The sequence below is a fragment of the Cupressus sempervirens genome, chromosome 4 (assembly GCF_028749045.1).
Source record: "Cupressus sempervirens isolate cs-2001-9-10 chromosome 4, ASM2874904v1, whole genome shotgun sequence".
Classification (NCBI taxonomy): Eukaryota; Viridiplantae; Streptophyta; class Pinopsida; order Cupressales; family Cupressaceae; genus Cupressus; species Cupressus sempervirens.
The window spans coordinates 415229929-415255979 of record NC_143121.1 but is presented as its reverse complement, the minus strand read 5'-3'; the positions used below and the strand labels follow the sequence as shown (position 1 = coordinate 415255979).

Sequence of the window (26051 nt, the reverse complement as noted above, 5' to 3'; positions counted from 1 at the left end):
ACACAATTACATGTCTTTCACCATTCAAATACACATGGGAACTTTTGCTTGATTCTCTACAACTTGGAGGGAAACGAAGTATACACATTCTCCTATTATCTTGCAAAAGATGACAATTAGATCCATGTAAAGGGATTTTCTACATTTTAGTTCGTTCTCTAGTTACCATAGGTCGAGTTTTACCAATTTTCACAAAATCTTGAATAACTTCAACAAAACTAATAAATATAAAACCAAAGTTATTTCAGAACAAAGGCCTGTGAGTGTATCAACTTCTCATGAGTGGTTAGGGCGCACACAAGTCCCAACAGAAGAGTAAAATGGTATGATAAACATGTTTGGAATGCAAAAACTAGAAAAGCAAGACAATATATTGAAGAAATTATCCAAATCTTAGTCTTCATTACCCTCAACAAGAGGATGGTCTAAATAGGCCCAATACATCTTCCCTCAACTTTTGAGTTAGGCAATTGTTGGAGGTATTAGTTGTCAAAGTTGCATTTGCAACTTTTGACAACTTTTAAAATTGTTGCACTTTTGACTCTTCCTCTACTAAAGAACCTAATCTTTTACCCTTATTATTACAAAGACATGGTCTCATAAGACCTTATGGAATAAAAATACTTCAAAACCCCCTAACCTATACTTTGAAGCCCTAACATAGTCATAAGGCCTAAATAGCAACATTTACCAAAATAATTTTAATGCCTTCAATAGACTTTCAAAACCTTGATTATATTAGGAAATGATCTTGTAGACCTTATTGTTAGACTTCATGTCCTCATGTCTTAACCACTAAGACCTTATGATGATTTTGTATCTTCAAGTGCTCTTGTACTAGTATTTTTTACTAAAATAATTAGGATTAATAATGGTGGTTGATGAATTGGCTTAATACATAAAAGAAGTTGAGGGAAGTTGAGGAGAGCTGATAACTTGCAAGAAACAATTATGTACAAGGGTGTAGTGAATAATTTCATTACTAGATTAAGAGCATAATTAAGCAGATTGAATATATTATTATAATTAACTAGATAAAGTGGTTTTTTAAGATTTAATAATTAATCAAATGTATAACTTGTGCATATCAAGTGCAGTATTATAATTAACTAGATAAAGTGGTTTTTTAAGATTTAATAATTAATCAAATGTATAACTTGTGCATATCAAGTGCAGAAATGATTTGATCGTTCGTGGATAATAAGTGTACAATGAGAATTAATCAATTAAATCAATGGATAATGTTCTTGCAGTAATAAATAATACAATATTAATAATGAATGTCAGATAAATAATAATGAATAAAATGTTATCATAATGGGATAAAAGTATAATTATTTGTCTACAATTTCAACTATATTTTGTGGAAAATTTATATAATATAAATTTGGACTTCCAACACCCCCACTCTAGTTCCTATGATCAAACAAATAGATAATGTTCTCGCAATAAATAAATAATAAGTAATGATAAGAATATTATAATAATAATAATAATAATAATAATAATAATGAATGTTGATGAATTTTAATGAATGAGATACCATAATGGGATGGAAAAGGAACTATTGATCTATTATTTCAAGTCTATTTTTTACAATTGAAATAAACTACTTCGTATAAATTTGAACTTGGATGCCATCATTCGTGTTCCTATGATCAAATCATCACTGTAGTCATTAACAAGATGAAGAATAAATGAATTGCACACAATCACATAGGAATTTAATAGCATGTCGAATTAAGTGGTCACCAAGAACCAAATTCAACACAAGGAAAGCCAATGTCATGAAGATAAGATACTAGAAGGAATGAAACCCATAGCTGCTCCTCAATATCAGAGTTTTTACATCGTTTTGAAGAGAACAAATATTTTATATACTATTATATATGAGAGATTTTAACTTCAAGAAAATCCTAAGTAAAGCTCTCTTGGCACTGTAGAGATCATGTTTATAAGGATGGAAATTTGACAAAAGTAAATTGCAGAAAACTGTTACCAATTGTTATGAAGTTGTTACTACAAAATTATGGTTTTTGATTCATTTGGAGAATAAATTTACAACGCCTTAGCAAAAAGGACTGCTACAAAGTGAGATCAGGGCATAGATAATCAAGAATACAAACCATTTTATAGGCACAATCAAATCTAGCCTTAATCAAATTCACAAAGATTTCCAATAGATTTCTAGAAAAGGAAACTCATCATGGGGTGTTATCTGGCATAAAGTAAAAGAAAACAATTTCACTCTGCCTACTCAGCAAACTGCAAAGGCTATTATATGAATGATTACAAACATTAAAAAACTTTTATCTTGCTAATGGCAATCGAGAGATAGCTCTCCAACCAATATCCCTGCGACAGAACCCTTCAGGCCAAACAATTTCATCAACTGCTTGATACGCCCTTTCTTGAGCCTCTTCTATATCACTACCTATGGCGGTGACACCTAGCACACGTCCTCCCACAGCAATCATATTCCCATCTGAGTCCAATGAAGTTCCTGCATGAAAAATTTTAACTTTTGGGGCTGCAAGCCCAGCCTCCTCAAGGTTCTTAATAATAGTACCCTTTGCATAGTTCCCTGGGTATCCTTTGCTTGCAAGTACAACCACCAAGGCAGTTTCTTCTGCCCAATCCAACGTTACACCTCTCAATTGTCCCTTGCAAGCTGCAAGCAGAATCTGAACCAAGTCTGATTCCAAGCGCACCATTAGAACCTGCAAAACAAAATTGCAGAGATGATTTACAACCTATTTCAATTTCAGTAGATAAGAAAGAAAGAAGGGCACAAGTAAGAAATGTAGAACTTTTATGTGAAGAGACATTATAAAGATTGATTCATTTAAGTGTCACAGATCAACACAATCATGTTTGATTTGATAAACTATAATCCATAAAATAATCAATGGCATCAGCTAAAACACGTTTGACTGGATGTTACAACCTGTTATCAGTTTTATCTTTCCAATTAATCTTGCAGACAAGATTATGACTAAGTTTTTCAGGGTTTTAACTGCATATATTTTTTGTCACTGAACCATACTTGCACATTATATTTTCCAATAACTTCAGTGTAGGACCAAAGCATTGATTTTAAGCTTTCCATTTTCATCCCTTTGAAAAGAATATTTCCCAATATACCTTTCCAAGGACCTATGCAACTAAGGTAGAATGTGCTTTATTTTTTGATAAAAGATAATTATATAAATTATATAAACAATTATAAAAAAAGTTAATAGTAAAAAGCCACTAAGGAGGTAGCTATTTCAGATCTTCAGGTACCAAGAAAGAAACATCCAAGATGACTCTTGTTGGTACCCCGGCAAAACTTTGCCGGCAGTTAAGTTTGCAGTCTGTTAGTGTTGATTTTTTAGCTCAATTTGGGCCTCCTGCATGTTATAAACTTGTCACACATCATCCCTTTGCATATTGGTGACCTCCACATTTTTGCCCGCTTGGTCATTTTCTTTTGAGTTCCCGCTAGTTTGACATAGTTTATGATTTGTGCTGTGTGCCATCAAGTGCCATTTGCCTACGGATTTAAAAGAATAGTTTTGTGATTCCACTTGCTGAATATACCAAGAGTCCACTTGCAAACAGCATTAGTGATGGTTTTCTTTGGGACAGTAGATATGAGGTAAGAGAACAGATCATTTACTATAAAAGGAGGATATTATTGGTGCCTGAAAGTAAGTTTATTAGTTTAAGCTCAAGTCCCTTGATCTACTACGGGGAGCAGAATTTTAAAAACATTTCATGACAATCGAACAGTTGGTCATCCTGCTTATTGCAAGTTTTATAAGCAGATCTATGAGAGGTTCTCATGGAAAAAGATTAAAGATGATATTCTCAAGAATGTTCGCCAATGTAGTAAGTTCCAATAAGATAAAAATGAGCATACTTACCCAGCTGGTTTACTGCAGCTCCTACAAATTCCTACTTGGAAGTGAGAGAGTGTTTTGATGCATTTCATCACAAGGCTTCTAAAGGTGCAAGGGAATGATTGTATCTATGTGGTGGTGCACAGGTGGGAAAAACTTTTTTCATTTCTTTTCCATTTCAACAGGGTATACAGCTATACAAGTGGCAGATTTATTCTTCGAGGAAATATTTACAATTCATGGAACACCAAAGACTATTATTAGTGACAGGGACAGCAAGTTCATGAGCTTGTTTTGGCCGGAATTGTTCAAATTATGTGGCATCAACTCCTAAAATTAGGTACCATCCTCAAACAGATGGTCAGACAGAGATGGTCAACAAATTGGTGGAATGTCACTGGCACAACCATGTTTCGGAACAGCAGAAAGAGTGGGTTAGGTGGTTGCACTTGGGGGAGTATTGCAACAACTACACCTATTACATGTCCATAAAGATGTCTCCTTTCAAGGCTGTGTATGGATATGAACCCAGCTTCATTGATTTATTATTTGGAGATACTACAGCGCCTAGAGCTAGAGATTTTATATTGGTAGAACATACAACGTGCACAGAATCAACAGAAGTTGTATCCTGATCAGCACTATACTGAGCAAGAATTTGATGTAGGAGACAAGGTATACCTGAGATTGCAGCCTTAAAGGCAGTCTACTCTCAAGAAAAGTGGAACTGAGAAGCTTAAACCAAGAATTTATGGACCATTCACTGTCAGAAGGTTTGGTTGCCTATGAATTAGAGTGAACAGATAGCAGCAAAGTGCATAATGTCTTCCATGTACCTTGCCTTAAAAAGTCACTCAAGCATAATGTAGTAGCCTCAGCAAAGAAGCATCCTTTGGATGAGGGAGGCAAAGTAATATTGATACTGGAGGCAGTGATTGATTTCAAGGAGCAGACAAGAACCTACCAGTGGAGAATGCTACATAAAAGAACGAGCAAATATTGCAGCATCAAGAGTTGCAATCATCTGAGGACAAGCAGTCTTTTTAGGGTGGGAGGACTGTAATGTCCCCTCTATACACTTGATCAGATAGACAGTCCATTAGTATATTTCTGAGTCCCAATAGGTTAAGTGATGTGGGTTAAGGGACTTTGTGTCCTAGTTGAGTTAGTGCAGGAGTTTCTAGAGGCTTCTGCTTTGAACAGGGACCTATATGAAGTACTTACTATTTATAGTAAGCCAGCTGACCACCAGTCCTCAGCAGTGTAGTCTCTATTAATGTCTTTGGTGAATTTGAAGGTTTTGAAGAAATATTTTATGAATGGGCTTTTTAATATTTTATAATGTTGCTTTCTAAGCCATTCAGAAATGGACCTCGTGTCGAACATTTTTTAGAAGGGGGCCGTGCATTTTCTTAAGGCTAGTGTATGCCTTGGAAAAATGGAAGCATAAGGGCAAAAAGAATATGGTTTTATAAATGTAAGCATTTTATAAGGGCAAGGAAAATAGATGACTAGAAGGGGGAGATACAAGAGATCAAAATATATTTAAACGAAAACCTAATGGGGAGAATGAGTTTTGGGAGGGAAAGGGATTTTGAAATTCTTGTTTCCCTAATCTTCTCTTTCATTATTTATATGGACATATTTACCTCTCATTTTATCATCTTTGTATTGGGAACATAACCAAGTGTTGCTGGAGTGATTACAGGGAAACAATCTGCTGGTTCGAGGACAAAAATCCTCAATTGGGGCATCAGTTTCAGTGGAGGAAGATCCACTCGAGCTGATTGCCGAAAGTAGTTCAGAATTTGAAAATTTTTGGGTGTGTGTGGTGAGTGTGGAGATGAATATTTTGAGTGTGTTATGACGTGAATTTGCAGATTTTCAGTGTGGTGTGCTGGGTTTTGGTTTGTTGTTGGTTTTGAGTTGATTGGGTGTGTTTTAGAAGTGTTTGTCACCATAACTGATGCAGTGATGATCACTATGGTTTGCTACATGTTTGATGACAGTGTTGGTTCCCAAAACCGCAGATTGGAATCCTACAAGCCTTGCCTGCTCGATGCTGGGATATCCAACTGGTTAAGGCCAACTTGACGGGATCAATCAATTGTGATCTAAATACCCTGCGCTTCCGGCTCTGCAAGACCGAGGCGGGTGCACCTAATCTTGGATGAAACACTTAGATCCAAGACACTTAAAACAGATCAATCAGAGCACAAACACAATAAATATTTCCAAATGGCAAGAAATATAGAATAACTTTAAACTTGTGATATATGAATTGAGAACAAAAATAAATGATTGAAATAATGTTTTAAATAAAGTATGAATATAGCTTAATGCATCATATGAATATATTACTTTCTCAAAGGCAAGAAATTAAACAATTGCCAGCATATGGATTATGAATCAGGAGTAAAAGACCAGTGCCTAATTAAATGGGCAATAGAGTCAAAATTATCAATTAAAACGTACAACTTTATAAAATCTAATATATTTGAATTATAAACAATTTTAATAATCAGACGCGATGGATCGATTATTTAAATGCAATTTTAAATAAGTCTAAAATGCACTTTAACTCTTACTGAGACAAGTTAGACATAAATACGGAAATAATAAATTATTTCACAATATTTATGATTATCAAATTTAAAATGCAATAATGATCCCGTCCACTATTCTGAATATTAAAATATTTATAAAATATAAATAAAAGACATTTATAAAGGACACAATTTAATAATGAGTTAAACTCTAATGCAGATAAAATAAATGTGCTTACAGATTATGCCTGAAAAATTAAAAGTAGAGACACTCCCTAAAGATGATCTATCTACAGCAAATATATCAGGACCGAATGAGATTGACTCAAAAATCCACCATCCACAAGCTTGGTTCAACAAGTCACTCCGTTGCCGATGAGAAGATATAACATATCATAAAACAGGCTAAGAAAAAGTTTCAAATATGAAAATTGAATGTTGTTGTCTCTTCCTTGGTTCTACTTTACATATATTTATAAATGTCCAAAAGGCATCAGTTGCGTTCGAAGCCTTGTGTCTCTTCATAAATAAAACTAACAGATACTGAAAACTTATGTGTTTTAAATTTATCAAAATATAATTAAACGCCTTTGCTTTATATCTCCCACTGGTGTTAATGCAGAGTCTTTTGCATCCGATCAAATAAAATAACCTCTCCAACATAACTTTGCGTGAATCAACCCCATTATACAATGCAAAGTAACAAGAATCGGAATCAGATCGAAATCGGCAAGGCCGAATCAAATCGTGAATCGACCATGAATCGGAATCGAATCGGCCATGAATCAGAAAATTTAAAAAACCCTTGAAATTTAGTGAGTAACTTATTTCACAAACCCTTTATCGCTGATTCGATTCACCGATTCACAAAAAATCGTTTGGCTTGAATCGAATCGCCGAATCGCGTGAATCGCATGAATCGCCGTGATTCTTGGAACTATGATACAATGACTTCAGATGCTCTCAATGCTCCTCCCGCTGGATCTGAGATACCATCTTTTCTATCACTTATTCGTCATTATCGGAAGTACTGCTGGTGCGTCTTTTGGCTGGTGGTGCATCCTAGCATCATATTATAGATTATATGTTTACAAAAACCACTTCAGGACCCCTCTCCATGCACTCATTCATGCGATAATAATCTAGTATTCATGCCTTTGCACAGTGATTAATTTGCCATAGACGATGTGCACTCCCGTGACCGGTATTTGCTATAGTTGGAAAACATTATTATGGAATTCTGGCGGCTCTCCTGCGATTTCTTATTGCGTGATTCCAACGGTGATGACGTGATTCCTTCAATCCCGCGGACATTTGAATGGGAGAATACACAGATGGGGTGAATTGTGCGGAACTCCTCCTTGTGCTTGGGTTGCAAATAGTCTTTCTCGTTTCATACGCTCGCCGCCTAGATACGCTTAATTCGATACCTCCTTTTCCTCAGCATATATTCTCCAGACCTGCGCAAGAACACAAAATCAAAATAAGTTTATCAATGATTAGCAATATTTAACACAAAAAACCATGATTCAACGGTTCCTGAAACATAATCATTAGGCCTTCAAATAACTCCCGTAGCTTCACGCATATACAGTAATACGATGATAACTACTTGGCGGATTGTGAAAACACGACTTCCAAATCTTAACCAATTTGATATGAGGATACTGCACACTCCAATGTAATGTGAGACAGGAACTTCATTTCATTGGTGGACTCGAAATCTTGTTCTCATCAAGCCTGCATGATAATAATATTACTGTCTGCACTTATGTTCTCTGACTGGGATCGCTGCACCATATATATAGCAGAGACACAATTGTGGGCAAGATTTGAGTTCCTGCAACTTTGTTTGGAGCATTATCTAGATAGAAGCTTTGACAGGAGACTGGCATGATTATTATCTGTATTTCTGAACTCTGTGCAGACATTTTATACTCTTTTGGTTTCTGAATCAATACAAACTGTTCATAAAGTTCACTGCTAATGGAATCCAATACTTCAAAAGATAAATTTATTATCAGGATCATGACTTCACTGCACTATTTTGGCAAATATTGCAACTATGCATCATTTATTGCATTCATGCTGTATATCTCACATATACGCTTGCTATCTGGTGAAAAACCCCTTCATATGTATTTCTGAATACAAACTCTCAATTATCAACCTCACAGAGAATCACTGAAATACCTACAAAATTTGATGAACATTCTGATTACAGTATTACCCAGTCTACAACCAGAGGTGGTTATATGTATCTTCTGATTCCAAGGATTAAAAGTCTTGCTTTCATAGTACATCATCAGCAATACAAGAAAGTGTACAGGCTATATCAGACATGATCCTCGACCTATCCTTTAGCTGTTGGCATACCGTGATGATAATTTCTCCTATAACTGTAGGATTCATCTTTTCACTATTATAAAACATGCTAAGCACCATGACATCTTCCAGAAAACTGTGTGAAAACACGGGTCTCTGATGGCAGCCAATTCAATACATTTCTATCAAGCTCTGAACATTGGTAATGACATTTCTCATATATAGCCTTGCTTATCATTTTCCGCTCTATAAAAAAAAAAAACTCTCTTCAAGACTATTATTGTTTAAATTGATTTGAAAATTTTTTGGGTTCCATCAGACAGGAAGATCAGTTATTGTGTTGTCATTCATGTAATTGTGTTATCAGGTTTAATACATTTTTACTTGATTAAAATTGATTTCATTAAAAGAAGTGAGGATAGTATTGTCTACTTAAAAGCTAGTGGAGGTAAGGCACTCATGGCTGAAGTGTTTGTAAACGATATTATTTTTGGAGGCAATGATAGTATGAGTTTAGCTTTTGCAAAGGAAATGATGAAAGAATTTGAAATGTCTATGATAGGACCAGTCAAATTCTTTGTTGGGTTGAAAATTTCACAGTTAAGAGATAGTATCTTTATCAGTCAGTCAAAATACATGAAGGAGATATTGAATAACTTTGGAATTGAGGATTAAAAGACAGTAGGAACACCAACGGTAACAGGATGTAAATTGTCCAATAATGATAAGTCAAGTGCAGTAGATGCGACTCGCTACAGACCAATGATTGGTAAATTGCATTATGTAGTGCATAGTAGACCAGATATTGCACAAGCACTTGGGATAGTTGCAGGATTAAAGTCTAATCCCAAAAAGGCTCATGTGGTAGCAATGAAAAGGATACTGAGATATGTCAAGGGACTGCAAATTATGGTTTATGATATGCTAAAAAATGATGATTTCTCTTTGAGAGTATTTACTGATGCAGATTGGGCAGGATATGTTGATGATAGAAAGAGCACAAGTGGATGTGCTTTTTTTCTTGGTGAAATATTAGTGACTTGGACAAGCAAGAAACAAGATTCCATATCACAATCTACCGCAAAGGCAGACTAAGTGGCAGCAGCATCAAATAGCAAACAGATTGCTTGGATGAAGCAAATCTTGGAAGTTACTAAGGAAAAGGTAACTAGACTAGAAACTTTTTACTGTGACAATACCAATGCAATAAATATTTCTAAGAATCTTCTTATGCATTCAAAGACTAAACATATCTCAATCAAGTATAATTTCCTAAGAGAGCAAGTATAGGAGGAGGAGGTAAAGTTGGAATGCATACAGACCGAGTAGCAGCTTGCAGGTATCTTTACAAACTCATTGCCTATGGATACATTTAAGTATCTAAGAGGTAGGTTAGGGGTCATTCCCCTACCTGATTATAACTAAGACGTTGTTGATAGCATTAATCCAATAAGCTTAATGCATATCTTACTGATTGGGTTGATGTTATGGAGACTACTCCTTAGGAGGAGAAGTCTAGAAGAGATGGTTTTTATTTCTACAGCAACTGATGTTTTTGCAGCACATTTGGCTTGTTGTCAAAGGTGGAGAGAATAAGAAGAGGAGCATTACTCTAGGGGGAGAGAAAGAGTAAATGGTAAGAGGAAGAATAAGAAAAAGAACAAGGATGTACCAGTTAAAGGGGAGTGGTTCATATGAAAGATGCTATCAATTTTTTTGGTGTTGTCATCAATGCCAAAGGGGAAGATTGTTGGCATAAGTGATGCAGTGATGATGTCTAAGGTTTGGTATAGGTTTGATGGCAGGAAGATCAATTATTGTGTTGTCATTGATGTCAACTTGGTTATTTGCCCATTGACTGTGTTCTTAATATACTGCTTGGTAGAATTTGATGTTGCAGTCAGTTTACATTATGAATTTGGTGTCTAAACGGATGTTTGTAATGACATTCAGTATGACTGCACATGTTTATGAGACAGTTGAATTGAGTTATGATTGATTTAAGTACAGTTGGATAGACTAGAAGCAAATCGAAGAACACACAGTGATAACCAGTGAATGACTTGGTTGGGCAATCAAATTCTTGTTGATTCACGTACGAGGTCATAGTATATTTATCTTGACTTGATTGTCTGTGATATTCTATGATTGTTGAAAGAATGGACTACCGCAACATGTATGTTTTGGTTGCAGAAGATCAATAAGCGAAGAATGTTTGAGCAAGAATGAACAGGTGATGCCAAATCAATGAGCGGTTGTGATTTGATTGGTTGGAGTGGATGTTCGTGATTTCCAGTGTCATGATGACATAGTTGGATGATCTTTGGTGATTCTTAATTACTGCAATAATCAAGGTGAACGGATTTTTGAAAGTTTTGGATGTGTATTGGAGAAGTCAACAAATGACTAACTGCTGTGTATTTGATAGATGTGTGATCAATGTGTGGGAATTATTGTAAATCATGACTTAAGGCAGTTGTGTCCTATTTTGTAATAAAATGAATAAATAGGGATGTAGGATGAAATCCTAAGTGTAGATCGTGGGTGTAAGGGTTGCAATTGAGTACAGTTGTATAACTAACTATGTACTGGCGTACTATAGAGCTAAATTGGATCTGATCAAGTATAGGAGTGTTGCTATTCATAGATCATTGTACTTGTTGATCCCTAGCAAGTTTCTACAAGAAAATCCCATAGCTGGATTGATCCTAACAGATCTTTCTTATAAATATTTTAACAAGGTGATTCATTAACTTGGGTTTGTTAAATATAGAGTCTAGACCAGGAAATTATCAAGCTTCAGGAAAACTGCAAACAACATACCCTGGGAAAAACCTTCTTCATAGAGGGAAACAACCTAGCCCAGAAAACCTGTGAATTTTATTAATAAGAAAAAATATAGTGTTCCAGAATTGAGATCTTATCTTCAATTCCTATACAACAGAGGGTTGAAGCTAAATAACAAGTCTAGTAATCAGTCTTCTTCATACTAACAAAACAACCAGATAAGATAGAAGAGTTCCAAAAATTTGAAATATCTGATTACATGTCTCACACTGAGAGTGAGATACTTCAACTTATAGGTAAACATCCAAAACAGAAACCCGAAGGTCAATAATTTTCCTTTTTTCACAACAGTGAATATTCAGTGTTTCTATCTCCTAAAATTGTGTTTGTGTGCGCATGCGCGTGTGCGTGCGTGCGTGTGTGCGTGGGTGACTTCAGACATATAGAACCTTATCTTAGAAGTTTACACACACACACACATATATATAGTAAGAAGAGAGTAACTAATTCATACACTAACCATATTGTGTACTTCACTTCTACTGAAGCTACAATTTAACATACCTGGTACCCAGCACGCATCTAGGGGTATGGATACAAGTACCAATGCAAGATAGCCCCACCTTACAGTTTCCTATTAAGAGCTTCACATTAATTGCATGGGTCTTTGATTAATATTCAGTGTTTCTATCTCCTAAAATTATTTTATTTTCGTGTGTGTGTGTGACTTCAGACATATATAACCTTATCTTAGAAATTCACACACACACACACACACACACACACACACACACACATATAGTAAGGAGAGAGTCACTAATTCATACACTAACCATATTGTGTACTTTATTCTACTGAAGCTACAATTTAACATACCTGGTACCCAGCATGCGTCTAGGGGTATGGATACAAGTAGCAATGCAACATAGCCCCCACCTTACAGTTTCCTATTAAGAGCTTCACATTAATTGCATGTGTCTTTGATTAACATTAGAATCCATCCTGCTTAGTCCTTGCATGTGTTCTTTTGTATAAAAGTAAAATTAAAAACCAAAATAAATCAGGGGTGCCCATTACACATGGAAACATATATATGGTAGTTGTAAAATGTTTGAAGAGGGTGGGTTTAGTAAAACATAAATAAGTCATATATATGTACCAGCAGATGAAGAGCAAATATTAAGAGAGTTCTTTGCAGATTATACGAGGAGATTGAGACAAGTTTTATGGCAGATTTATAATCAACATTTTAGCAGATTGAAGAACACTACAAAGAGCAGACTTCTAAAGAATAGTTGATATTTCGGTGGGTTGGTGCCTCTAGTAGGTTGTTGTCTATATAATATAAAAGGAAATATTCATATTTACACATCTATTGCTGTGGTTTTTCCCTATTGGGCTTTTGTTCTGAGGTTTTCACACCATTGCCCCATTGCAAATGGAGACCCCCAATTTCTGCTTGGCAATAATACTAGTCTTAGATGGTCCTGCCTAGGGTTCAACTATGGCCTGCTTGGAAGTCACATTTGTCAGGGGTATTAGCTGGAGTTAAGCTAAGATAGTCAAGGATATGGAATTGAAATCAAAAGATTTATGATGAAGTCAGCTAGAACCTTTTGAAAATCCTTGTTCCAGCTTCAATTGATCTTAGAGAATCGGTAAAGGTTATGGGAGCTAACACTATTAAGGCATGCTAAATCATGAACTTTCGCCAAGTTTTTTCTTCTCGGAAACTCCTACAATCTTAAATCTTTAATATAACTCTTATGAAGCTGAAACCGATCTCAACCATCCTGAAAATGTTTACATAGAATATAACTTGAAGTATAAGAAAGGTTCTTATACTTAAACATTATATTTATATAAATTCTCTCCCTCCGAGCTAAAAAACTAACATGAAGAATTGGGAGTTAACTTGCAAAATGAAATGCCCATCACGAGGGTGGACTCTGCCCTCTACTTGGGATTCGCAATCCTAAGCCAGCTCTGAATGCCCCTGCATTAATGGAAATATCTTTGGGATATGTGGAAGCTATGAAAATCAGATCTAAATTGAACAAAGAATGAAGAAGTTGAGAGATTTTAAGACGGCCCAATTGAAGCCAAGGGTTGGGAGACAGACAATTCAAAATTCAAGTTTGATGACACCAAATGATGACAAGTGAAAATCCCAAGGGAGGCTAAAATTCTGCCTCTGGCAAACTGTGGACTCCAAACCTCAATTAAACTTACCATAAGGCAAAAAGATACAAAAGAGATGTGTTTGACTAAGGCCTCAAAAAAATTGGCATGGAGAAATGTAAGGTGAGAATCCTAGCTCTTAAGATTCCCAATCCTTTGAAACATCAAGATTTCACATCCTTGATAAGGGCAAAACCCCAGCGAATGGGTAATCTCCACCTTTATATTAACGTTGTGTGGGAACATGTCTTAAGCCACAAACATGCATGAGGATGGTAAAGAATGGGTATGATAAACATGAAGAAGGTGCAAAGTAAAAATCCTAGGGATGACACAGAATCTGCTACCCTCAATCAATGTAAATTAAATTTCCATCAGATTTAGATAATGGCTATCTTTCATATTTCGGGACTGAATTTACTAATCTCTGATTTGATATGTTAAGGTTTAAATCAGAAAATGAGGATCTCAATCTTATGCCAAAATGAAACAGAAATGCAATTGTAGCATTTACAAATACTGAATATTACACCTGATGTAATTATGATTATGTTTGATCTGTGCTCTACATAACATTTATGAATTTCAATACTTCTAGGCAGATCAATTTATGGTTATATATTATTGTTTCAATGTACATGTCCTTGAATGGATATGTCTCCACTCCATTCAAGACATGTCTTCTAAAATGCAACTGTTCATTACAAAGAAGAAACAGATCATAATTGGGATTAGTTAAAACTGCATTCTTAACTAAAACATATATATAAATATGAGATCACCAAACATGGAATATTAATCAGACTTAATCTGATTCAGTATCATCTGCAGTCAATGAAGATAGTAAATGAAATATTCATGGATAATCTGTACAAACAGATTTGCCAATATACTTGGATTCACAACTACGATCTGGTATATGGATAATAAACAGTTTTCCAATCTATATATGTGTGTGTATATGTGGCAGTGTATATATGTGTGTGTGTGCGCACATAAATATCATTCATGTATCTGACCATAGCTATCATACTTTAACACTCCCTCTTAGCTAGGGAAGATAAATATCTAATCAAGTATATATATCACAATAGGCTCATCTATTGTGAAAAGAAATATCACCTAACATGTGGTATCTGAGGATATAATATGCTCAAGAATATCATATATATATATATATATATATATAGTAATAATCCTTGCCTAATCTGATCAGAAAATTAGCACTTATGCTGATGGAATTTTGTCAAACAGTTGGTGTATGACCTCTGTATTAAACTATGGTGCCATTGAAATAAACAGATTCTAGTAATGCATACCAAGTCTAATAAAGTTTGAATAATGTGGAACTCAATTACAACAGCAATGCTTAGACAATGATAACAGATTAATCTTGTTTACCAAAAACTAACTGAAAGTATGGTAGGAATAATGAATAGAATTCAATATCTTTACTTGCAGCAGTTGATTATAGCCTTACAATACAAACAAGAATTAATGAACCTGGAGTTAGCCGCTGAAGGTAAACAGTCCACGTAACATGCTATGAATGTCTGCCGCAGGCTACTGGTATCCTGGAGTTAGCTGCTGTAGGTGACTGTCCACGTTGTTTTGGTGAATGTATTCTGCCACAAGCTGCTCCCAACTTCAATCAACAGCCCATAACTCTCTCTCTAAGACGTGTGAACCAGGATGACTGCCGTCATGTGTTCTTATGCTCTGTGACTCCTACTGCGAATGGTGCGACTCCAGTACATATTAATCTATAACCCACAGGCTACACATCTTCTCACAAACGCTCTTCAGTAGTGATAAGAGAAAGATGCCGAGTATATGTTGAACACGTGATTTAACATACACGTGATGGAAGGCTCAGACTGTGACTGCAGTTCGATCACCCCTTTGCACTGTTGTTGGATACCTTCTGACTGCCATGGGAAATTATTCACCCTGTCTACACTCGCAAAGTCTATTCTGGCCGCTATCTCACTTCCTTAGCCAGCAATAGCTATTGCTTAATGTATGGAGGAATGAACTGACACAATTAATTCCTATTCCACTGTATGATCAAATAGATAACTTACTTCCAATTTTGAGATGATGTTACTGTCCACTTGCCAATTTCTGCCTGAACTGTATGTTAACACAAAATGAGGGTTCGGGGTGATGTCCAACTTCCTCAAATAACTCGAGGGGTTTCGTCCTCAGAGTTTACCAATCACATTAAAGCAACTGTTGGTAGCAATATATTAATATTTATCATATTCATCGTGACAATCCCAATGCAAATGCTTTTCTTTTATAACCTCGAAGTGTGGAGAGATGCAAACATCTTAGCAATGTGGGACAAAAAGACTATTTCATCTTTTAGTCAAAAGTCATTTTGTCATAAAGTGACTTTTAAACAATAAAGTACTTTATATTTCAACTCAATAAAATAAAGTGACTTTAACCTTAGGATTTCCCATTTAAAATCTGCTCAACTGAAACCAAAACACATGTGACTGGCTGGCATCCTAAATCACATGTCGTTAACCTATCCAAATGGAAAGATAGACCAACTAGGCGTCATTATAGCTAGTGAGGAGAAGGGGACATTACACATTTATACATACATATATACATATATACACATGTTATGGTATGTGTACTGACATTACGTCTCATGATGTCTACCACAACAAATCATGGTATCTCATAAAGAACATAATGATTTGCAATTGATATCAGGTCTCATGATATCTATCAGAATGTTCAAGAGATAATAACGATCATGACATGTCCACAAATATCAAGTCACAATGATAGAGAACTAATCATTGTAAAGTTGTCACCACAACGTTAGATTCAAGTGCATATTATTTTAAAGATCGTCACATTTCAATAGCGTACACAAGGGACCAATGAAGTCATATAGTCACACATGACAAAAGAATTTTATATAGTCACCATAGATTCTCTCATGTGGTGATGTCATGGCATCACACACATAACATCTACCATGGACCATATCAGAGAGTGGATCTATCACTACTTCTCCCAGAGGGTGGAACCAAGGTGGAACTTTAAGCTTCTCTCCACAAAGAAGAATCCAATAAAGTACATTTTAGGATATCACTAATGCTAAGACTCCCTCTTAGCAAGGGCTTCATTCTTCACAACTCCAAGCTAGTCTCCAAATGCACAAACTTTACTTTGGTAAGAAACTTGGTAAGACTATCAACCATTCGTTCTTTAGTGATCATGTCTACGGCCACCCTTTAACATCACACACTAATGGAAGAATTAAGCTTGGAAAAGAAAAAGTCAACTTTGACTATTTAACACTTTTGGTCTAGGAATTAAGCTTAGTGTGTGATATTTAAGCCATTCCCATGTCTACTCCCTTTGAATCACTATGATCAAAGATTAACTTGACAGATTTTCTAGAACCTCTCTCTATTTTGATCACAACATTATTCGTAGGAGTAGTCTCTCGTACACAAACATAGTTGCATGATTTCATAGCAACATGAATGAACGCAATAAACTATGGATTTATCCCTAGGTTTGGCGACACTAGCATTCATAATAATGTGGCTTCTATCTAAAGCTCCAAGTACATGCATCAACCTTCTCGTCCAAGATTGCTTTAGACCTTTTCTAAATGTGCTATCAACGTTTTGACCTCCTCGTCTTAAGGTTTCGTCTAGTAGATTATCAAACTCCCTCTGAATCTTATGTCCATTTAAAATATAGCTTCTAAGTACCAAGTTTTTCCTTCCCTTGAGTGTAATTTCTTATGCTTCTTGATCTATCCTTAAGACATTCCAAATAGTTGATAAAAAACCTAAACTATCTCAAAAAGGAAATTTAACTATAAATGCATACGAGATTTGTCATCCCAATGTTATAGCATGAGCTTAATGAACATCATTCAAGGGTGTAGAATATTTATCTGTTATGTTGCTAAATCTAGAACTAGTCCTAAGTTGGGTCACAAGACTGTAGTAAGGTTCATTCTTTGCTTCTTTGTTGTTTCCAAGCAAAACACCAAGAATATCACCACCATGTATGTCTATTATTTGCTCCTCCTTGATTGCTACAATTTCCTGGTCACTAAAGAAGTCATCGTGACATGATCTTCTCCCTCTGAGATAATAGAATCCCTGAATGTTCAATTTAAACAAATCCTCTAGATACTTCATCTAGCACAATTCCAATCATAGAAGTTATCTTTCTTCAAAAGACACGTTATATAGCATGATTCGTACATGACATGAGATCGAGCCCTACACAATATTTGCTAGCATGCCTAATGTACCATTCTTCTCTTTCCAACAAGGGTCCATATGCATCAAATCAGAAAATGAATTCTTAGATTGTTTGAGAGACATCTCTTTTGAATCATTTACCCACTAAGGATGGTTCAAATTGAAACTCTGATAGTGTCTCTTCTCTGACATCTCCCCTTTAAAGATAGTTCAAGTGGGAATGAATCATTGGTTATTACTTCCCCCCAAAATGTAAAATTCCCACTTATTCCATTTTATAGAATTTTCAACCTCTAACTTTGCCTCACAATTTTTATAAAACTCCTCCAACACTGTTCTTTATATCGGGAAACTTTTGATATGGGTTAATGCCCTACGCAATGTTTGACCCCCAATGTCCAAATCTGATATAAATCAGGCTGTACAATTTGTTCTACAAATAGGAAGCCTTTCTTATTTATATTCTGCCACTTCGGTTTGAAGCCACTTCAATTCACAATTGATGCAAAATGTCGGTGTTGCTTCCCACTGTGAAGATGACCCATCCTTGGCTTGTTCCCTCATGCAAATACCAATATCAGTCAGTGCTCCACCAAGCACTAGAAGTTTATTGGTAAGCCAGCAACAATATCCTTTTGCCTAATGTCAGTCTCTACTCTCACAGTTGTGGAAACTCATTCAATCAGATTTGTGATATTGGAATTTGAATTGCAATGTGTCTCCAATATTCATCTAAGACGTTGTAGACTGATTTAGCTTCAACAGAGAGTATCATTGCTGTTCCTTTCTTGCTAGAGAGCTCTTTCACAAGTAATTGCACAGAGATTGCATGAATTGAATCAACAAGAGAAGTCTTGTCACCAGCTTGCATAGAACGCTTACTGGATACCATCAAGGGATTATTACACCAGCAAATATGTCTTCTATGCCAAAGGAAATAAATGGACTCCTTACTACAACAATTATCTGGCTCCGAGTTTTTCTCAAAAAAGACTATTTTTACAATATCCACCAATAGATATGATATTCCGTTTCCAACTATAGTCACTGCAAACACTACCTTCATTAGGTAATTTGATACTCTCTATTTTAATTCATTATATTTGCACATATGCCTCGATCACTAATTAAATATTATTGAGCTATACCTCTGCATCTGCCACTGATGCAACCTACAACTTTTACTGTGCTCAATGTCAATCCACAACTGAAGGAGTATTTGTTCCGATCAAAGATGTCGGATTTAAACATCCATACTGTCTTCCCCTACACACATACTGCTTCAAGAACATGGAGCAGGTGATAGAGAGCTTGTGCTTAATAGAGGGATCTCCATCAGGAAAATCTACACCTTCGGGGACATGGATTTGATATGCAGAGAAATTGTGTCGGGGTTGGCAAAACTGGGCAGCGTAAAAGGCGACGTGGGGATGTTGTTGCTCCACAGTTGCCCGGAATTTGCGTTCGTGTTCTTGATATTATATCTTTTGTGATTTGAACATGATATTCTGACATCTTATTGAAACCCGAACTGTCCTCACATTAAGAATCTGATTGCGGTAAGAATATAATTATAAATTAGTCTACTAACAATAAGGATTCAATCATTGCGTCTTGGCACATTGACCAGGTCATGCATTCAATCTTCATTTGATTAGGGCTCTATGTATTGCCAGCCTTCTTGACTTCGTGGGATAAGTTCTCCAACAAATAAACATTTCGCCTGAATTGTATAAATTTCTAAAGTATTGATTTGAATATCAACTGCTGGGGTCCGCCTCAGAAGCTTCACGCCAATTAAAATTTGTATAGCAAGAGGCCAACCTTAGAGAATGCTTCTTACCTTAATCCTGTCCCACAAGTTATTTCCCAATAACTAATAAAGTTCCCAAACTTTATAAGACTCAAAACATGTGATTCGGTACAAAAATCAATATTCAACTTGTCATTAGAACTTTACCATCCAGATATATTCACAACAAATATTGTGCACGCCTCTCCAAAAATTGTACTCCTATCTTCAGCTTGGCTGAAATATTAATCATTGGCAAAAATAAACTTGGGCTAACGGAAAACACAATACTGATTCAAATTTTATTACAATCTGAATATTAAATCTAATATCTCAAATTTAATCGGATCTTCCTTAGAAAGGCTCTAATGCCATGTCAATGTAAATTAAATTTCTGTCAGATTTAGATAATGGATATCTTTTATATTTTAGGACTGAATTTACTAATCTCTGATTTCATATGTGCAGGTTTAAAAAAGATAATGAGTATCTCAATCTTATGCCAAAATTTTGGAGAAATGCAATTGCAGTATTTACAAATACTGAATATTACATTTAATGCAAATCTGATTATGTTCGATCTGCTCTAGATAAAATTTATGAATTTCAATACTTCTAGGCTGATTGATACTGGTTATCTATATTGTTTTAAAGGACATGTCTCCACACGGTGGAGACACGTCCATTCAGGACACGTCTTCAAAAATGGAACGGTTCATTACAAAGAAGAAACCGATCATAATCAGGATTAGTTAAGACCGCATTCTTTACTAAAACATATATATAAATATGAGATCGCTGAGCATGGAATATTAATCAGACTTAATCTGATTCAACATCGTCTGCAATCAATGAAGATCGTACATGAAATATTCTTGGATAATCTGTACAAACAGATTGGCCAACAAACTTGGATTGACAACTATACTCTGGTATATGGATGATGAACAGTTTTCCAATATATATATCATTCATGTATCTGACCATAGCTATTAGGATTCCAAATCCTAAGGACAACCGATATTTCACACTATCCCAAAGACTCAATCCTAACCCATGGGTGATTTCTGCCATAACCTTCATGATGTCAAGTCCTAAACTTAGCCTTCAATTCTCATGAAGAATGAGGATGAAACACTTGATTAAAACAACAAGGATTGGCAAAGGCATGAAAATGAAGAGAAAGAATCCTAGAGGGGTGGCAGACTACGCTGCCCTCTTAGGATTCCAAATCTTATGAAAGGTAAGAATGTAAATCTCAGCACATCTGATATTCATGCCTTAAACTAAGGATATTAAAACATGTTTTTGTTGGGAGGTTGGTGCGTCCGTCCCGTGTAGGTGAAGGTACCATTCAACATAGACTGATGGATTTGTAACGTGTGCTTAACCACCTCCCGTGGATCATCTCTCGCTATTGTGATAGTAATTGATAGCTCAAGCTTTTGGTGTAACGGCAATGGTGATTCCAATGAATGGTATCAGAGTGTTGGGTTACGGATTCAAATCCCTCGAATCATGCCAAGGGCAATTGTGGGGAGGTTGGTGCCTCCGTACCCTCTAGGTTAAGGTACCATTCAACATAGACCAATGGATTTGTGACGTGTTTAACCACCTCCCGTGGATCGTTGTCTTTGGCTGTTGTGACGTTCATTGATAGCTTGAGCTCTTGGTGTAACGGCAACAGTAATTCTAACAGTTTTAATCTCCCAGCTTGCATGAAAAAAGAAGAAAACAAAGGATAATGTTAAATCTATAACTTCGATTACCATACCGATCTGATTGTGCAGATCGCACAGATCTTATCTTGCATGAAATGCCTTACTAATGAAGGCTTATATATAATTGTCTCTTCATAGGCATGATTGGCGTCTCATTTGAGATAATAGTTGTTGAGTGTAAACTTAACTAATCTTAGTTAATGTGATTACAAAACCTATTCTCCTTTGGCGCCGATTATGGGAAATCTATTAAGGGCCAACCTAGATAGGGTCATGTCCCTTCAAGGGACATGCCCTTTGGTTGCCATATATATATAGGGTGTGGTTGTAGATAAAAGACACAATAAACATATAGTCTGCTCCTTTAACAATACTGCCCTAGACAAACACTTGCAGATATAAAACATTTCCTGAATAATATTTATATTATTGTTATCACTTCATTCAAGTCTAGTTATAGAAGATCACCTACAACAAGCTTCATGAAGAAGGTATTATCTAATTTGATTTATAGCAAAATTTGCAGAAACTTTACATGGTATCAGAGCTTTGGTAGTCGAACCTAGGCTATGCAAATTGACAATTAGACCTTTATATCTAGCAACATCCTTCTATCTTCAATGGCAAGCACAATCAAACCCGAGGACAAGTTTGATGGGAAAGAACACTTCGTTGCTTGAAAATTCAGAATTATGATGATTTTGAAGACAATGATGTGAAACAATTTGTTGATTCAGCAACCAAGCTACCTACTCTTGAACCTAATAAAACTATCTAGCGTAAAGGAAATAGGAAAGCCATGCAGATCATATTAGATGGAGTGAAAAATGAACTAGTACCTATGCTAATGAAACGTCAAACAGTATTTCATATGATGAATGCATGAGGTTAACAATGCAACTAGAACCCTTGAACTAAAAAGGCAACTAAATCATATACAGATGAAGAAGGGAGAATCTATGAACTCTTACTTCCTAAGGGTGGCTAGTCTAAGAGACGAACTTGCAAGTATAGGGACCATAATTGAAGACAAGGAACTAACTCTTATTGCTATAGATGGGTTACCAAATTCATGGGAAACATTCTAACAAGGAGTAAGTGCTAGAGACAATCTTCCAGACTTTAATAGACTTAAAGGAGATTGCCTGCAAGAAGAATCTAGGAAACTTAAGAAAAGAGGAAGATTGAAAATTGAAGATGAGGACCTTCATGTTCTCAATACAAATTCCTATAAAGATAAGAACAAGGGTAATCAAAGAAATGACAAACCTAAAAAAGATCTATCCAAAATAAAATGCTTCAAATGTGAAAAAATTGGACACTAGATCTAATTGCCCTGAGAATACAAAGCAACAAGTAAACTGTACAAACATTACTAGGAAAGAAGATAACTATGATCTTGAGAATCACATATTGTATTCTGCACTATCAAATGAAGTATATGGCAAAGCATGGGTAATTGATAGGGGATCATCTTGACACGTTACAGGATACAAAGAAGCATTGGCCTCTATATCTGAAGACGTTGAGGGCAAAGTTACCATCGGTGATAATTCCACTCATTCAATCAAAAGAATTGGGAATTGCACCTTGAAACTAAAGTCAAGTAGTTCTCTACATCTCAAAGGAGTACTCTATCTACCAGGAATAAAAAGGAATCTAATCTCAGTTATAGCACTTGAAGATGGACATAATGTTGCATTCATGGACAATAAAGCAATGACCTGGTCTAAGAACTCTTCAATTAAGAAAGCAAAGTTGATTGGTCAAAGAAAGGGATACTTGTATGAACTAAATACAGAACCTTGTCAACCTATTCAAGCCTTAATTCATGAAGCTGCTGATATAAATGAATTATGGCATAGAAGGTTAGGACATCTAAATTTCAAAACCTTATCAACTATGGAAAAGATGGTAATTGGTTTACCTAAGATAAATAAAGATCACTCAAGCATATGCAACGGATGCGCTCTAGCTAAGAACACCAAAAGTCCATCTCATGATACCACTAGAAAAACTAAAAATGTTTTAGAATTAATCCACTCAAATTTATGTGGACCTATGTCTGTTCCTTCTCTTGGAGGATTTTGGTACTATATACTTTTTATAGATAACTTCTCTAGAAAAACTTGGGTTTACTTCTTAAAGTGTAAAGAATCAGATGAAATCCTTAAAAAATTTAAAGAATTCAAAACCTTAACTAAAAACTTATTAGAACACAAAATTAAAACTCTTAGGACTGATAATGGAGGGGCATATACTTCAGATTCGTTTAAAGAGTTTTGTAAAGAAATTGGAATTAAGAGGGAGTATATTGTTCCTTATAACCCACAATAAAACAGGGTAGCAGAAAGGAAGAATAGAACAATTATAGAAGTAGCAAGAGCTATGATATTTGATCAAAATTTAGAATATTATCTTTGGGTAGAAGCCTCTTATACTACTGTCTATATTCAAAACAGAAGTCCTCACTCCTACCTTAGAGATAAAACTCCTGAAGAAATCTTTACAAAGGTTAAACCTAATATAAGTCATCTTAGGATTTTTGGGTGCCTAGTATATGTACCTGTTCCAAAAGAAAAGAGAACTAAGTTAGAACCCTTCGGGAGGAACGGTATTTTTCTCGGGTATAGTGAAACATCTAAAGCAAGATTTTCATACCTGGTCAAAAAAACATTGAACATAGTAGGGATGTAATATTTGAAGAAGATTTAGCCTTCAAAAGAGCCCTAAGTTCTGGAGATCCCTCTCCCTCACCTAGTTCTAAAGAAAATACTGAATTTGAGTTTTTGAGGGAGAACATTGAAGAAATTGAAGATGAAATTCAAAATCTCAATCTTGAGGAAACTCAAAATCCAAAGAAAATATCACTTTGGGCCATCAAGACAGTAGAGGAAGTGCAAGACTTCGCTGCACCATCTGGAACCTTCAAAGAAAGCAAAAGACCCAAAAGATTCTCTAGTTATGCAGCAAACATGAGTGATTTATCTAAATCAGAACCAACCAATGTTTCAGATGCTATTAAACATACAGCTTGGAAGGATGCTATGATGGAAGAATAACAATTCATTATTAAGAATAATGTTTGAGAAATTGTTCCAAGACCTGAAGGAAAATCCATTGTTTCTTCTAAATGGATATTTAAAATCAAGCATGTTGCTGACAATAGCATTGAAAATATAAGGCCAAATTCGAAGCCAAGGGATTCTCTCATAAAGAGGGAATTGATTATGCAAAAACCTTTGCTCCTATTGCCAGATACACCTCTATAAGAGCAGTCCTCGCTATTGCAGCATCGAAGGAATGGAAAGTACATTAGATGGATGTGAAAACAGCATTTCTAAATGAAAAAATCACAGAAGAGGTATATTTGGAACAACCTGAAGGATTTGAAACTTATAACCCTAAAGTTTTTGTTTGCGGACTCAAGAAAGATCTCTATGGGCTTAAATAGGCTTCAAGGGCCTGGTATGAAAGAATTGATAAGTATCTCACTAGTTTAGAATTCTCAATGAATGAAGTTGATCCAAATCTTTATTATAAAAGGGATAAAGATGATATGATAATATTGATACTATATGTTGATGAGTTACTGATAACAGGTGATGATCATCTTATAGATCAATCCAAGAAAGATCTAATCAAAGAATTTGAAATGAAAGATTTAGGACTCCTTCATTACTTCCTAAGACTAGAAGTGTGGCAGAATTCTAACATCATACTTAATCATGGGAAGTATTCATTAGACATCTTGAAGAGATTTGGAATGTGGAACTGCAAGCCTATGTCTTCTCCAATGGAGACTAATCTACATAAACTTAAGGAAGCAGCAGGAGAATCACCTTCCATAGATTCTACTCTTTACAAACATATGATTGGGTCTCTTATGTACTTGGTAAAGACAAGACCTGATATTTGCTATGTTGTCAATGCCTTAAGTCAGTTTATGTGTGAGCCAAAGGAGATTCATCTAGTTGCAGTCAAACACATCATGAGATACTTACAAGGCTCTCTTAATCTTGGGCTCAAGTATGAGAAAGTTGACTTTGACTTACATGGGTACATAGACTCAGATTGGGCTAGAAGTGTTACTGATAGGAAAAGTACTTCAGGATGTTGTTTCAATTTAGGCTTAGTGATGATATCTTGGATATGCAGAAAGCAACCATCAATAGCACAAAGTTTCATAGAAGTTGAATACATTGTTGCAGCAATGGCCTCTCCAGAAGCAGTTTGGCTTAGAAAGTTACTTGTGGGATTATTTCGTCAACCCATGAATCCTACTATTATTCATTGTGACAATCAAAGTTCCATCAAGCTTTCTGTGAATCTAGTTTTCCATGATAGGTCCAAGCATATTGAAATTCCTTACCATTATGTAAGAGATATGGTAGATAGGAATACTGTAAAATTAGAATACATTTCCACTGCAAATCAGACAGCAAATATTCTTACCAAACCTCTCTCTTGAGTGAAGATAGACCACTTCAGGAAAAGACTTTGGTATGGTTGAATTGTAATACATTTGTATTATTTAAATTATTATTAAAATAATTTTTATT

The 26051-nt window shown here is 35.5% G+C and overlaps 1 protein-coding gene across 1 annotated transcript in view; it reads right to left on the bottom strand.

Annotated features, from left to right (window-relative positions):
* Positions 1 to 2013: 2013 nt before the first annotated feature.
* LOC149561809 (phosphoribosylamine--glycine ligase-like) overlaps positions 2014 to 26051 on the bottom strand; it is an 89901-nt gene continuing 65863 nt past the window's right edge. The window contains exon 4 of the mRNA XM_089825333.1: positions 2014 to 2720. Within this exon, the coding sequence (XP_089681459.1) occupies positions 2310 to 2720 (411 nt within the window). The 3' untranslated portion in view covers positions 2014 to 2309. The remainder of the gene's footprint in view (positions 2721 to 26051) is intronic.